The 15853-nt window shown below is 41.9% G+C and overlaps 1 protein-coding gene across 1 annotated transcript in view; it reads left to right on the plus strand.

Moving 5' to 3' along the window:
• The first annotated feature begins 384 nt into the window (after positions 1 to 384).
• The window catches only part of ddhd1b (DDHD domain containing 1b), a 43287-nt gene continuing 27818 nt past the window's right edge, over positions 385 to 15853 (plus strand). Inside the window, exon 1 of the mRNA XM_068342921.1 lies at positions 385 to 1039. Coding sequence (XP_068199022.1) covers positions 391 to 1039 — 649 coding nt within the window. The 5' untranslated portion in view covers positions 385 to 390. The remainder of the gene's footprint in view (positions 1040 to 15853) is intronic.

A 15853-nucleotide genomic window follows, 5' to 3' on the forward strand; every position in this document is an offset into this window, starting at 1 on the left:
TATGAAAAGAACTGATGTTACTTAAAAGCTTTACGCAGTAAAGGCAGCTAAAAGGTCAAAAGGAAAAAAAGAATTTAGTCTTTGTTAGTAGGCATTCACCGCCCCTCGTTTCAAACGTGAACCTTGTGTTATAAAGACTGGTGTGGACTGTAGATTATTTTGAAGGTGTGAACAGGAAGTGGAGTCAGTCGCGTTGATTGTTCCAGTGTGTGTGTGTGTGTGTGTGTGTGTGTGTGTGTGTGTGTGTGTGTGTGTGTGTGTGTGTGTGTGTGTGTGTGTGTGTGTGTGTGTGTGTGTGTGTGTGTGTGTGTGTGTGTGTGTGTAACATCGGAGCAGTGTTTATCTGGTGCTCCAGCCGGACAGATGCTCCCTCTGACCGGTTAGTCCACAATGAGCCTCACGGAGGAGCAGCCCGTCATCCGGCGGAGCCCCGGCAGCAGCCAGTGGGACCTGCCCGGGGATGCGTTCACCGGACAGGTGGAGGACAGAGCCCCGCTGGGTCTGGACCGGCACCTCCCGCTGGAGGACATGATGCTGGGCCTGGGTGGGGACGGATTCCCGGACTCATCCTACCTGTCCATCGAGTCCAGCTACGCTGAAAGTGACGGGGACGCCGCCTGCAGGAAGCGCGTTCGCTCCAACAGCTCCAGACACCGCGGGGAGGTGGTCACCGAGCTGGGACCGGAGGAGGTCCGCTGGTTCTACAGAGAGGACAAGCGGACGTGGAAGCCGTTTGTCGGACATGATTCTCTGAAGATCGAAATGCAGTACCGGAGGTTCTGCGAGCAGCATCCCGACAGCATCAACCAGCGTTCAGACCCCGCCTGGCCCGACGGGAGAGAAGCCAACACACCCGCTGACATCCGCCCCGAGAACGGGACGCTGGACGGGGGACATGTCGGGGCGGAGCCGGCGATGGAGCGGCGATCGGGGGCAGAGGAGGCGGACGACTCGGTCACCACGGAGACAGTGTGTGTCCGAGGGGGGCTGTACGAGGTGGACATCCGGGAGAAGGAGTGCTACCCGGTCTACTGGAACCGTGAGCTGCCGATGGTCACGATACCATCACGATAGTGTTAGACTACGATACCATCACGATAGTGTTAGACTACGATACCATCACGATAGTGTTAGACTACGATACCATCACGATAGTGTTAGACTACGATACCATCACGATAGTTTTACTCTACGATACCATCACGATAGCGTTAGACTACGATACCATCACGATAGTTTTACTCTACGATACCATCACGATAGTGTTAGACTACGATACCATCACGATAGTTTTACTCTACGATACCATCACGATAGTGTTAGACTACGATACCATCACGATAGTTTTACTCTACGATACCATCACGATAGTGTTAGACTACGATACCATCACGATAGTGTTAGACTACGATACCATCACGATAGTGTTAGACTACGATACCATCACAATAATTTTACTCTACGATACCATCACGATAGTGTTAGACTACGATACCATCACGATAGTGTTAGACTACGATACCATCACGATAGTTTTACTCTACGATACCATCACGATAGTGTTAGACTACGATACCATCACGATAGTGTTAGACTACGATACCATCACGATAGTGTTAGACTACGATACCATCACAATAGTTTTACTCTACGATACCATCACGGTAGCGTTAGACTACGATACCATCACGATAGTGTTAGACTACGATACCATCACGATAGTGTTAGACTACGATACCATCACGATAGTGTTAGACTACGATACCATCACGGTAGCGTTAGACTACGATACCATCACGATAGTGTTAGACTACTATACCATCACGATAGTGTTAGACTACGATACCATCACGATAGTTTTACTCTACGATACCATCACGATAGCGTTAGACTACGATACCATCACGATAGTTTTACTCTACGATACCATCACGATAGCGTTAGACGACGATACCATCACGATAGTGTTAGACTACGATACCATCACGATAGTGTTAGACTACGATACCATCACGATCGTGTTAGACTACGATACCATCACGATAGTGTTAGACTACGATACCATCACGATAGTTTTACTCTACGATACCATCACTATAGTGTTAGACTACGATACCATCACGATAGTGTTAGACTACGATACCATCACGATAGTGTTAGACTACGATACCATCACGATATTGTTAGACTACGATACCATCACGATAGTGTTAGACTACGATACCATCACGATAGTTTTACTCTACGATACCATCACGATAGCGTTAGACTACGATACCATCACGATAGCGTTAGACTACGATACCATCACGATAGCGTTAGACTACGATACCATCACGATAGCGTTAGACTACGATACCATCACGATAGTGTTATACTACGATACCATCACGATAGTGTTAGACTACGATACCATCACGATAGTGTTAGACTACGATACCATCACGATAGCGTTAGACTACGATACAATCACGATAGCGTTACACTACGATACCATCACGATAGCGTGAGACTACGATACCATCACGATAGCGTTAGACTACGATACCATCACAATAGTGTTAGACTACTATACCATCACGATAGTGTTAGACTACGATACCATCACGATAGTGTTAGACTACGATACCATCACAATAGTGTTAGACTACGATACCATCACAATAGTTTTACTCTATGATACCATCACGATAGTGTTAGACTACGATACCATCACGATAGTGTTAGACTACGATACCATCGAGATAGCGTTAGACTACGATACAATCACGATAGCGTTAGACTACGATACCATCACGATAGCGTTAGACTACGATACCATCACGATAGCGTTAGACTACGATACCATCACAATAGTGTTAGACTACGATACCATCACGATAGTGTTAGACTACGATGCCATCACGATAGTGTTAGACTACGATACCATCACAATAGTGTTAGACTACGATACCATCACAATAGTTTTACTCTATGATACCATCATGATAGTGTTAGACTACGATACCATCATGATAGTTTTACTCTACGATACCATCACGATAGTGTTAGACTACGATACCATCACGATAGTTTTAGACTACGATACCATCAGGATAGCGTTAGACTGCGATACCATCACGATAGTGTTAGACTACGATACCATCACGATAGTTTTACTCTATGATACCATCACGATCGTTTTACTCTACGATACCATCACGATAGTTTTAGACTACGATACCATCACGGTAGCGTTAGACTACGATACCATCACGATAGTGTTAGACTACGATACCATCACGATAGTTTTACTCTACGATACCATCACAATAGTGTTAGACTACGATACCATCACGATAGTTTTACTCTACGATACCATCACGATAGCGTTAGACTACGATACCATCACGATAGTGTTAGACTACGATACCATCACGATAGTGTTAGACTACGATACCATCACGATAGTTTACTCTACGATACCATCACGATAGCGTTAGACTACGATTCCATCCCGATAGTGTTAGACTACGATACCATCACGATAGTGTTAGACTACGATACCATCACGATAGTGTTAGACTACGATACCATCACGGTAGTGTTGGACTACGATACCATCACGATAGCGTTAGACTATGATACCATCACGATAGTGTTAGACTACGATACCATCACGATAGTGTTAGACTACGATACCATCACGGTAGCGTTGGACTACGATACCATCACGATAGCGTTAGACTATGATACCATCACGATAGCGTTAGACTACGATACCATCACGATAGTTTTACTCTACGATACCATCACGATAGCGTTAGACTACGATACCATCACGGTAGCGTTAGACTACGATACCATCACGATAGTGTTAGACTACGATACCATCACGATAGTGTTAGACTACGATACCATCACGATAGTGTTAGACTACGATACCATCACGATAGTTTTACTCTACGATACCTTCACGATAGTGTTAGACTACGATACCATCACGATAGTTTTACTCTACGATACCATCACGATAGCGTTAGACTACGATACCATCACGGTAGCGTTAGACTACGATACCATCACGATAGTGTTAGACTACGATACCATCACGATAGTGTTAGACTACGATACCATCACGATAGTGTTAGACTACGATACCATCACGATAGTGTTAGACTACGATACCATCACGATAGTTTTACTCTACGATACCATCACGATACCGTTAGACTACGATACCATCACGATAGTGTTAGACTACGATACCATCACGATAGTTTTACTCTACGATACCATCACGATAGTGTTAGACTACGATACCATCACGATAGTGTTAGACTACGATACCATCACGATAGTGTTAGACTACGATACCATCACAATAGTTTTACTCTACGATACCATCACGATAGTGTTAGACTACGATACCATCACGATAGTGTTAGACTACGATACCATCACGATAGTTTTACTCTACGATACCATCACGATAGTGTTAGACTACGATACCATCACGATAGTGTTAGACTACGATACCATCACGATAGTGTTAGACTACGATACCATCACAATAGTTTTACTCTACGATACCATCACGGTAGCGTTAGACTACGATACCATCACGATAGTGTTAGACTACGATACCATCACGATAGTGTTAGACTACGATACCATCACGATAGTGTTAGACTACGATACCATCACGGTAGCGTTAGACTACGATACCATCACGATAGTGTTAGACTACGATACCATCACGATAGTGTTAGACTACGATACCATCACGATAGTTTTACTCTACGATACCATCACGATAGCGTTAGACTACGATACCATCACGATAGTTTTACTCTACGATACCATCACGATAGCGTTAGACGACGATACCATCACGATAGTGTTAGACTACGATACCATCACGATAGTGTTAGACTACGATACCATCACGATAGCGTTAGACTACGATACCATCACGATAGTGTTAGACTACGATACCATCACGATAGTGTTAGACTACGATACCATCACGATAGTGTTAGACTACGATACCATCACGATAGTGTTAGACTACGATACCATCACGATAGTTTTACTCTACGATACCATCACTATAGTGTTAGGCTACGATACCATCACGATAGTGTTAGACTACGATACCATCACGATAGTGTTAGACTACGATACCATCACGATATTGTTAGACTACGATACCATCACGATAGTGTTAGACTACGATACCATCACGATAGTTTTACTCTACGATACCATCACGATAGCGTTAGACTACGATACCATCACGATAGCGTTAGACTACGATACCATCACGATAGCGTTAGACTACGATACCATCACGATAGTGTTAGACTACGATACCATCACGATAGTGTTATACTACGATACCATCACGATAGTGTTAGACTACGATACCATCACGATAGTGTTAGACTACGATACCATCACGATAGCGTTAGACTACGATACAATCACGATAGCGTTACACTACGATACCATCACGATAGCGTGAGACTACGATACCATCACGATAGCGTTAGACTACGATACCATCACAATAGTGTTAGACTACGATACCATCACGATAGTGTTAGACTACGATACCATCACGATAGTGTTAGACTACGATACCATCACAATAGTGTTAGACTACGATACCATCACAATAGTTTTACTCTATGATACCATCACGATAGTGTTAGACTACGATACCATCACGATAGAGTTAGACTACGATACCATCACGATAGCGTTAGACTACGATACCATCACGATAGTGTTAGACTACGATACCATCACGATAGTGTTAGACTACGATACCATCACGATAGTGTTAGACTACGATACCATCACGATAGTGTTAGACTACGATACCATCACGATAGTTTTACTCTACGATACCATCACTATAGTGTTAGACTACGATACCATCACGATAGTGTTAGACTACGATACCATCACGATAGTGTTAGACTACGATACCATCACGATATTGTTAGACTACGATACCATCACGATAGTGTTAGACTACGATACCATCACGATAGTTTTACTCTACGATACCATCACGATAGCGTTAGACTACGATACCATCACGATAGCGTTAGACTACGATACCATCACGATAGCGTTAGACTACGATACCATCACGATAGCGTTAGACTACGATACCATCACGATAGTGTTAGACTACGATACCATCACGATAGTGTTAGACTACGATACCATCACGATAGCGTTAGACTACGATACAATCACGATAGCGTTACACTACGATACCATCACGATAGCGTGAGACTACGATACCATCACGATAGCGTTAGACTACGATACCATCACAATAGTGTTAGACTACTATACCATCACGATAGTGTTAGACTACGATACCATCACGATAGTGTTAGACTACGATACCATCACAATAGTGTTAGACTACGATACCATCACAATAGTTTTACTCGATGATACCATCACGATAGTGTTAGACTACGATACCATCACGATAGTGTTAGACTACGATACCATCACGATAGCGTTAGACTACGATACAATCACGATAGCGTTAGACTACGATACCATCACGATAGCGTTAGACTACGATACCATCACGATAGCGTTAGACTACGATACCATCACAATAGTGTTAGACTACGATACCATCACGATAGTGTTAGACTACGATGCCATCACGATAGTGTTAGACTACGATACCATCACAATAGTGTTAGACTACGATACCATCACAATAGTTTTACTCTATGATACCATCACGATAGTGTTAGACTACGATACCATCACGATAGTGTTAGACTACGATACCATCACGATAGTTTTACTCTACGATACCATCACTATAGTGTTAGACTACGATACCATCACGATAGTGTTAGACTACGATACCATCACGATAGTGTTAGACTACGATACCATCACGATATTGTTAGACTACGATACCATCACGATAGTGTTAGACTACGATACCATCACGATAGTTTTACTCTACGATACCATCACGATAGCGTTAGACTACGATACCATCACGATAGCGTTAGACTACGATACCATCACGATAGCGTTAGACTACGATACCATCACGATAGTGTTAGACTACGATACCATCACGATAGTGTTATACTACGATACCATCACGATAGTGTTAGACTACGATACCATCACGATAGTGTTAGACTACGATACCATCACAATAGCGTTAGACTACGATACAATCATGATAGCGTTACACTACGATACCATCACGATAGCGTGAGACTACGATACCATCACGATAGCGTTAGACTACTATACCATCACAATAGTGTTAGACTACGATACCATCACGATAGTGTTAGACTACGATACCATCACGATAGTTTTACTCTACGATACCATCACGATAGCGTTAGACTACGATACCATCACGATAGCGTTAGACTACGATACCATCACGATAGCGTTAGACTACGATACCATCACGATAGTGTTAGACTACGATACCATCACGATAGTGTTATACTACGATACCATCACGATAGTGTTAGACTACGATACCATCACGATAGTGTTAGACTACGATACCATCACGATAGCGTTAGACTACGATACAATCATGATAGCGTTACACTACGATACCATCACGATAGCGTGAGACTACGATACCATCACGATAGCGTTAGACTACGATACCATCACAATAGTGTTAGACTACGATACCATCACGATAGTGTTAGACTACGATACCATCACGATAGTGTTAGACTACGATACCATCACAATAGTGTTAGACTACGATACCATCACAATAGTTTTACTCTATGATACCATCACGATAGTGTTAGACTACGATACCATCACGATAGTGTTAGACTACGATACCATCACGATAGCGTTAGACTACGATACCATCACGATAGTGTTAGACTACGATACCATCACGATAGTGTTAGACTACGATACCATCACGATAGTTTTACTCTACGATACCATCACGATAGCGTTAGACTACGATACCATCACGATAGCGTTAGACTACGATACCATCACGATAGCGTTAGACTACGATACCATCACGATAGTGTTAGACTACGATACCATCACGATAGTGTTATACTACGATACCATCACGATAGTGTTAGACTACGATACCATCACGATAGTGTTAGACTACGATACCATCACGATAGCGTTAGACTACGATACAATCATGATAGCGTTACACTACGATACCATCACGATAGCGTGAGACTACGATACCATCACGATAGCGTTAGACTACGATACCATCACAATAGTGTTAGACTACGATACCATCACGATAGTGTTAGACTACGATACCATCACGATAGTGTTAGACTACGATACCATCACAATAGTGTTAGACTACGATACCATCACAATAGTTTTACTCTATGATACCATCACGATAGTGTTAGACTACGATACCATCACGATAGTGTTAGACTACGATACCATCACGATAGCGTTAGACTACGATACCATCACGATAGTGTTAGACTACGATACCATCACGATAGTGTTAGACTACGATACCATCACGATCGTGTTAGACTACGATACCATCACGATAGTGTTAGACTACGATACCATCACGATAGTTTTACTCTACGATACCATCACTATAGTGTTAGACTACGATACCATCACGATAGTGTTAGACTACGATACCATCACGATAGTGTTAGACTACGATACCATCACGATATTGTTAGACTACGATACCATCACGATAGTGTTAGACTACGATACCATCACGATAGTTTTACTCTACGATACCATCACGATAGCGTTAGACTACGATACCATCACGATAGCGTTAGACTACGATACCATCACGATAGCGTTAGACTACGATACCATCACGATAGCGTTAGACTACGATACCATCACGATAGTGTTATACTACGATACCATCACGATAGTGTTAGACTACGATACCATCACGATAGTGTTAGACTACGATACCATCACGATAGCGTTAGACTACGATACAATCACGATAGCGTTACACTACGATACCATCACGATAGCGTGAGACTACGATACCATCACGATAGCGTTAGACTACGATACCATCACAATAGTGTTAGACTACTATACCATCACGATAGTGTTAGACTACGATACCATCACGATAGTGTTAGACTACGATACCATCACAATAGTGTTAGACTACGATACCATCACAATAGTTTTACTCTATGATACCATCACGATAGTGTTAGACTACGATACCATCACGATAGTGTTAGACTACGATACCATCACGATAGCGTTAGACTACGATACAATCACGATAGCGTTAGACTACGATACCATCACGATAGCGTTAGACTACGATACCATCACGATAGCGTTAGACTACGATACCATCACAATAGTGTTAGACTACGATACCATCACGATAGTGTTAGACTACGATGCCATCACGATAGTGTTAGACTACGATACCATCACGATAGTGTTAGACTACGATACCATCACGATAGCGTTAGACTACGATACAATCATGATAGCGTTACACTACGATACCATCACGATAGCGTGAGACTACGATACCATCACGATAGCGTTAGACTACGATACCATCACAATAGTGTTAGACTACGATACCATCACGATAGTGTTAGACTACGATACCATCACGATAGTGTTAGACTACGATACCATCACAATAGTGTTAGACTACGATACCATCACAATAGTTTTACTCTATGATACCATCACGATAGTGTTAGACTACGATACCATCACGATAGTGTTAGACTACGATACCATCACGATAGCGTTAGACTACGATACCATCACGATAGTGTTAGACTACGATACCATCACGATAGTGTTAGACTACGATACCATCACGATCGTGTTAGACTACGATACCATCACGATAGTGTTAGACTACGATACCATCACGATAGTTTTACTCTACGATACCATCACTATAGTGTTAGACTACGATACCATCACGATAGTGTTAGACTACGATACCATCACGATAGTGTTAGACTACGATACCATCACGATATTGTTAGACTACGATACCATCACGATAGTGTTAGACTACGATACCATCACGATAGTTTTACTCTACGATACCATCACGATAGCGTTAGACTACGATACCATCACGATAGCGTTAGACTACGATACCATCACGATAGCGTTAGACTACGATACCATCACGATAGCGTTAGACTACGATACCATCACGATAGTGTTATACTACGATACCATCACGATAGTGTTAGACTACGATACCATCACGATAGTGTTAGACTACGATACCATCACGATAGCGTTAGACTACGATACAATCACGATAGCGTTACACTACGATACCATCACGATAGCGTGAGACTACGATACCATCACGATAGCGTTAGACTACGATACCATCACAATAGTGTTAGACTACTATACCATCACGATAGTGTTAGACTACGATACCATCACGATAGTGTTAGACTACGATACCATCACAATAGTGTTAGACTACGATACCATCACAATAGTTTTACTCTATGATACCATCACGATAGTGTTAGACTACGATACCATCACGATAGTGTTAGACTACGATACCATCACGATAGCGTTAGACTACGATACAATCACGATAGCGTTAGACTACGATACCATCACGATAGCGTTAGACTACGATACCATCACGATAGCGTTAGACTACGATACCATCACAATAGTGTTAGACTACGATACCATCACGATAGTGTTAGACTACGATGCCATCACGATAGTGTTAGACTACGATACCATCACAATAGTGTTAGACTACGATACCATCACAATAGTTTTACTCTATGATACCATCATGATAGTGTTAGACTACGATACCATCATGATAGTTTTACTCTACGATACCATCACGATAGTGTTAGACTACGATACCATCACGATAGTTTTAGACTACGATACCATCAGGATAGCGTTAGACTGCGATACCATCACGATAGTGTTAGACTACGATACCATCACGATAGTTTTACTCTATGATACCATCACGATCGTTTTACTCTACGATACCATCACGATAGTTTTAGACTACGATACCATCACGGTAGCGTTAGACTACGATACCATCACGATAGTGTTAGACTACGATACCATCACGATAGTTTTACTCTACGATACCATCACAATAGTGTTAGACTACGATACCATCACGATAGTTTTACTCTACGATACCATCACGATAGCGTTAGACTACGATACCATCACGATAGTGTTAGACTACGATACCATCACGATAGTGTTAGACTACGATACCATCACGATAGTTTACTCTACGATACCATCACGATAGCGTTAGACTACGATTCCATCCCGATAGTGTTAGACTACGATACCATCACGATAGTGTTAGACTACGATACCATCACGATAGTGTTAGACTACGATACCATCACGGTAGTGTTGGACTACGATACCATCACGATAGCGTTAGACTATGATACCATCACGATAGCGTTAGACTACGATACCATCACGATAGTGTTAGACTACGATACCATCACGGTAGCGTTGGACTACGATACCATCACGATAGCGTTAGACTATGATACCATCACGATAGCGTTAGACTACGATACCATCACGATAGTTTTACTCTACGATACCATCACGATAGCGTTAGACTACGATACCATCACGGTAGCGTTAGACTACGATACCATCACGATAGTGTTAGACTACGATACCATCACGATAGTGTTAGACTACGATACCATCACGATAGTGTTAGACTACGATACCATCACGATAGTTTTACTCTACGATACCTTCACGATAGTGTTAGACTACGATACCATCACGATAGTTTTACTCTACGATACCATCACGATAGCGTTAGACTACGATACCATCACGGTAGCGTTAGACTACGATACCATCACGATAGTGTTAGACTACGATACCATCACGATAGTGTTAGACTACGATACCATCACGATAGTGTTAGACTACGATACCATCACGATAGTGTTAGACTACGATACCATCACGATAGTTTTACTCTACGATACCATCACGATACCGTTAGACTACGATACCATCACGATAGTGTTAGACTACGATACCATCACGATAGTTTTACTCTACGATACCATCACGATAGTGTTAGACTACGATACCATCACGATAGTGTTAGACTACGATACCATCACGATAGTGTTAGACTACGATACCATCACAATAGTTTTACTCTACGATACCATCACGATAGTGTTAGACTACGATACCATCACGATAGTGTTAGACTACGATACCATCACGATAGTTTTACTCTACGATACCATCACGATAGTGTTAGACTACGATACCATCACGATAGTGTTAGACTACGATACCATCACGATAGTGTTAGACTACGATACCATCACAATAGTTTTACTCTACGATACCATCACGGTAGCGTTAGACTACGATACCATCACGATAGTGTTAGACTACGATACCATCACGATAGTGTTAGACTACGATACCATCACGATAGTGTTAGACTACGATACCATCACGGTAGCGTTAGACTACGATACCATCACGATAGTGTTAGACTACGATACCATCACGATAGTGTTAGACTACGATACCATCACGATAGTTTTACTCTACGATACCATCACGATAGCGTTAGACTACGATACCATCACGATAGTTTTACTCTACGATACCATCACGATAGCGTTAGACGACGATACCATCACGATAGTGTTAGACTACGATACCATCACGATAGTGTTAGACTACGATACCATCACGATAGCGTTAGACTACGATACCATCACGATAGTGTTAGACTACGATACCATCACGATAGTGTTAGACTACGATACCATCACGATAGTGTTAGACTACGATACCATCACGATAGTGTTAGACTACGATACCATCACGATAGTTTTACTCTACGATACCATCACTATAGTGTTAGGCTACGATACCATCACGATAGTGTTAGACTACGATACCATCACGATAGTGTTAGACTACGATACCATCACGATATTGTTAGACTACGATACCATCACGATAGTGTTAGACTACGATACCATCACGATAGTTTTACTCTACGATACCATCACGATAGCGTTAGACTACGATACCATCACGATAGCGTTAGACTACGATACCATCACGATAGCGTTAGACTACGATACCATCACGATAGTGTTAGACTACGATACCATCACGATAGTGTTAGACTACGATACCATCACGATAGTGTTAGACTACGATACCATCACGATAGTTTTACTCTACGATACCATCACGATACCGTTAGACTACGATACCATCACGATAGTGTTAGACTACGATACCATCACGATAGTTTTACTCTACGATACCATCACGATAGTGTTAGACTACGATACCATCACGATAGTGTTAGACTACGATACCATCACGATAGTGTTAGACTACGATACCATCACAATAGTTTTACTCTACGATACCATCACGATAGTGTTAGACTACGATACCATCACGATAGTGTTAGACTACGATACCATCACGATAGTTTTACTCTACGATACCATCACGATAGTGTTAGACTACGATACCATCACGATAGTGTTAGACTACGATACCATCACGATAGTGTTAGACTACGATACCATCACAATAGTTTTACTCTACGATACCATCACGGTAGCGTTAGACTACGATACCATCACGATAGTGTTAGACTACGATACCATCACGATAGTGTTAGACTACGATACCATCACGATAGTGTTAGACTACGATACCATCACGGTAGCGTTAGACTACGATACCATCACGATAGTGTTAGACTACGATACCATCACGATAGTGTTAGACTACGATACCATCACGATAGTTTTACTCTACGATACCATCACGATAGCGTTAGACTACGATACCATCACGATAGTTTTACTCTACGATACCATCACGATAGCGTTAGACGACGATACCATCACGATAGTGTTAGACTACGATACCATCACGATAGTGTTAGACTACGATACCATCACGATAGCGTTAGACTACGATACCATCACGATAGTGTTAGACTACGATACCATCACGATAGTGTTAGACTACGATACCATCACGATAGTGTTAGACTACGATACCATCACGATAGTGTTAGACTACGATACCATCACGATAGTTTTACTCTACGATACCATCACTATAGTGTTAGGCTACGATACCATCACGATAGTGTTAGACTACGATACCATCACGATAGTGTTAGACTACGATACCATCACGATATTGTTAGACTACGATACCATCACGATAGTGTTAGACTACGATACCATCACGATAGTTTTACTCTACGATACCATCACGATAGCGTTAGACTACGATACCATCACGATAGCGTTAGACTACGATACCATCACGATAGCGTTAGACTACGATACCATCACGATAGTGTTAGACTACGATACCATCACGATAGTGTTATACTACGATACCATCACGATAGTGTTAGACTACGATACCATCACGATAGTGTTAGACTACGATACCATCACGATAGCGTTAGACTACGATACAATCACGATAGCGTTACACTACGATACCATCACGATAGCGTGAGACTACGATACCATCACGATAGCGTTAGACTACGATACCATCACAATAGTGTTAGACTACGATACCATCACGATAGTGTTAGACTACGATACCATCACGATAGTGTTAGACTACGATACCATCACAATAGTGTTAGACTACGATACCATCACAATAGTTTTACTCTATGATACCATCACGATAGTGTTAGACTACGATACCATCACGATAGTGTTAGACTACGATACCATCACGATAGCGTTAGACTACGATACCATCACGATAGTGTTAGACTACGATACCATCACGATAGTGTTAGACTACGATACCATCACGATAGTGTTAGACTACGATACCATCACGATAGTGTTAGACTACGATACCATCACGATAGTTTTACTCTACGATACCATCACTATAGTGTTAGACTACGATACCATCACGATAGTGTTAGACTACGATACCATCACGATAGTGTTAGACTACGATACCATCACGATATTGTTAGACTACGATACCATCACGATAGTGTTAGACTACGATACCATCACGATAGTTTTACTCTACGATACCATCACGATAGCGTTAGACTACGATACCATCACGATAGCGTTAGACTACGATACCATCACGATAGCGTTAGACTACGATACCATCACGATAGCGTTAGACTACGATACCATCACGATAGTGTTATACTACGATACCATCACGATAGTGTTAGACTACGATACCATCACGATAGTGTTAGACTACGATACCATCACGATAGCGTTAGACTACGATACAATCACGATAGCGTTACACTACGATACCATCACGATAGCGTGAGACTACGATACCATCACGATAGCGTTAGACTACGATACCATCACAATAGTGTTAGACTACTATACCATCACGATAGTGTTAGACTACGATACCATCACGATAGTGTTAGACTACGATACCATCACAATAGTGTTAGACTACGATACCATCACAATAGTTTTACTCGATGATACCATCACGATAGTGTTAGACTACGATACCATCACGATAGTGTTAGACTACGATACCATCACGATAGCGTTAGACTACGATACAATCACGATAGCGTTAGACTACGATACCATCACGATAGCGTTAGACTACGATACCATCACGATAGCGTTAGACTACGATACCATCACAATAGTGTTAGACTACGATACCATCACGATAGTGTTAGACTACGATGCCATCACGATAGTGTTAGACTACGATACCATCACAATAGTGTTAGACTACG

This window comes from Antennarius striatus, chromosome 19 (genome assembly GCF_040054535.1).
Source record: "Antennarius striatus isolate MH-2024 chromosome 19, ASM4005453v1, whole genome shotgun sequence".
Taxonomy (NCBI): domain Eukaryota; kingdom Metazoa; phylum Chordata; class Actinopteri; order Lophiiformes; family Antennariidae; genus Antennarius; species Antennarius striatus.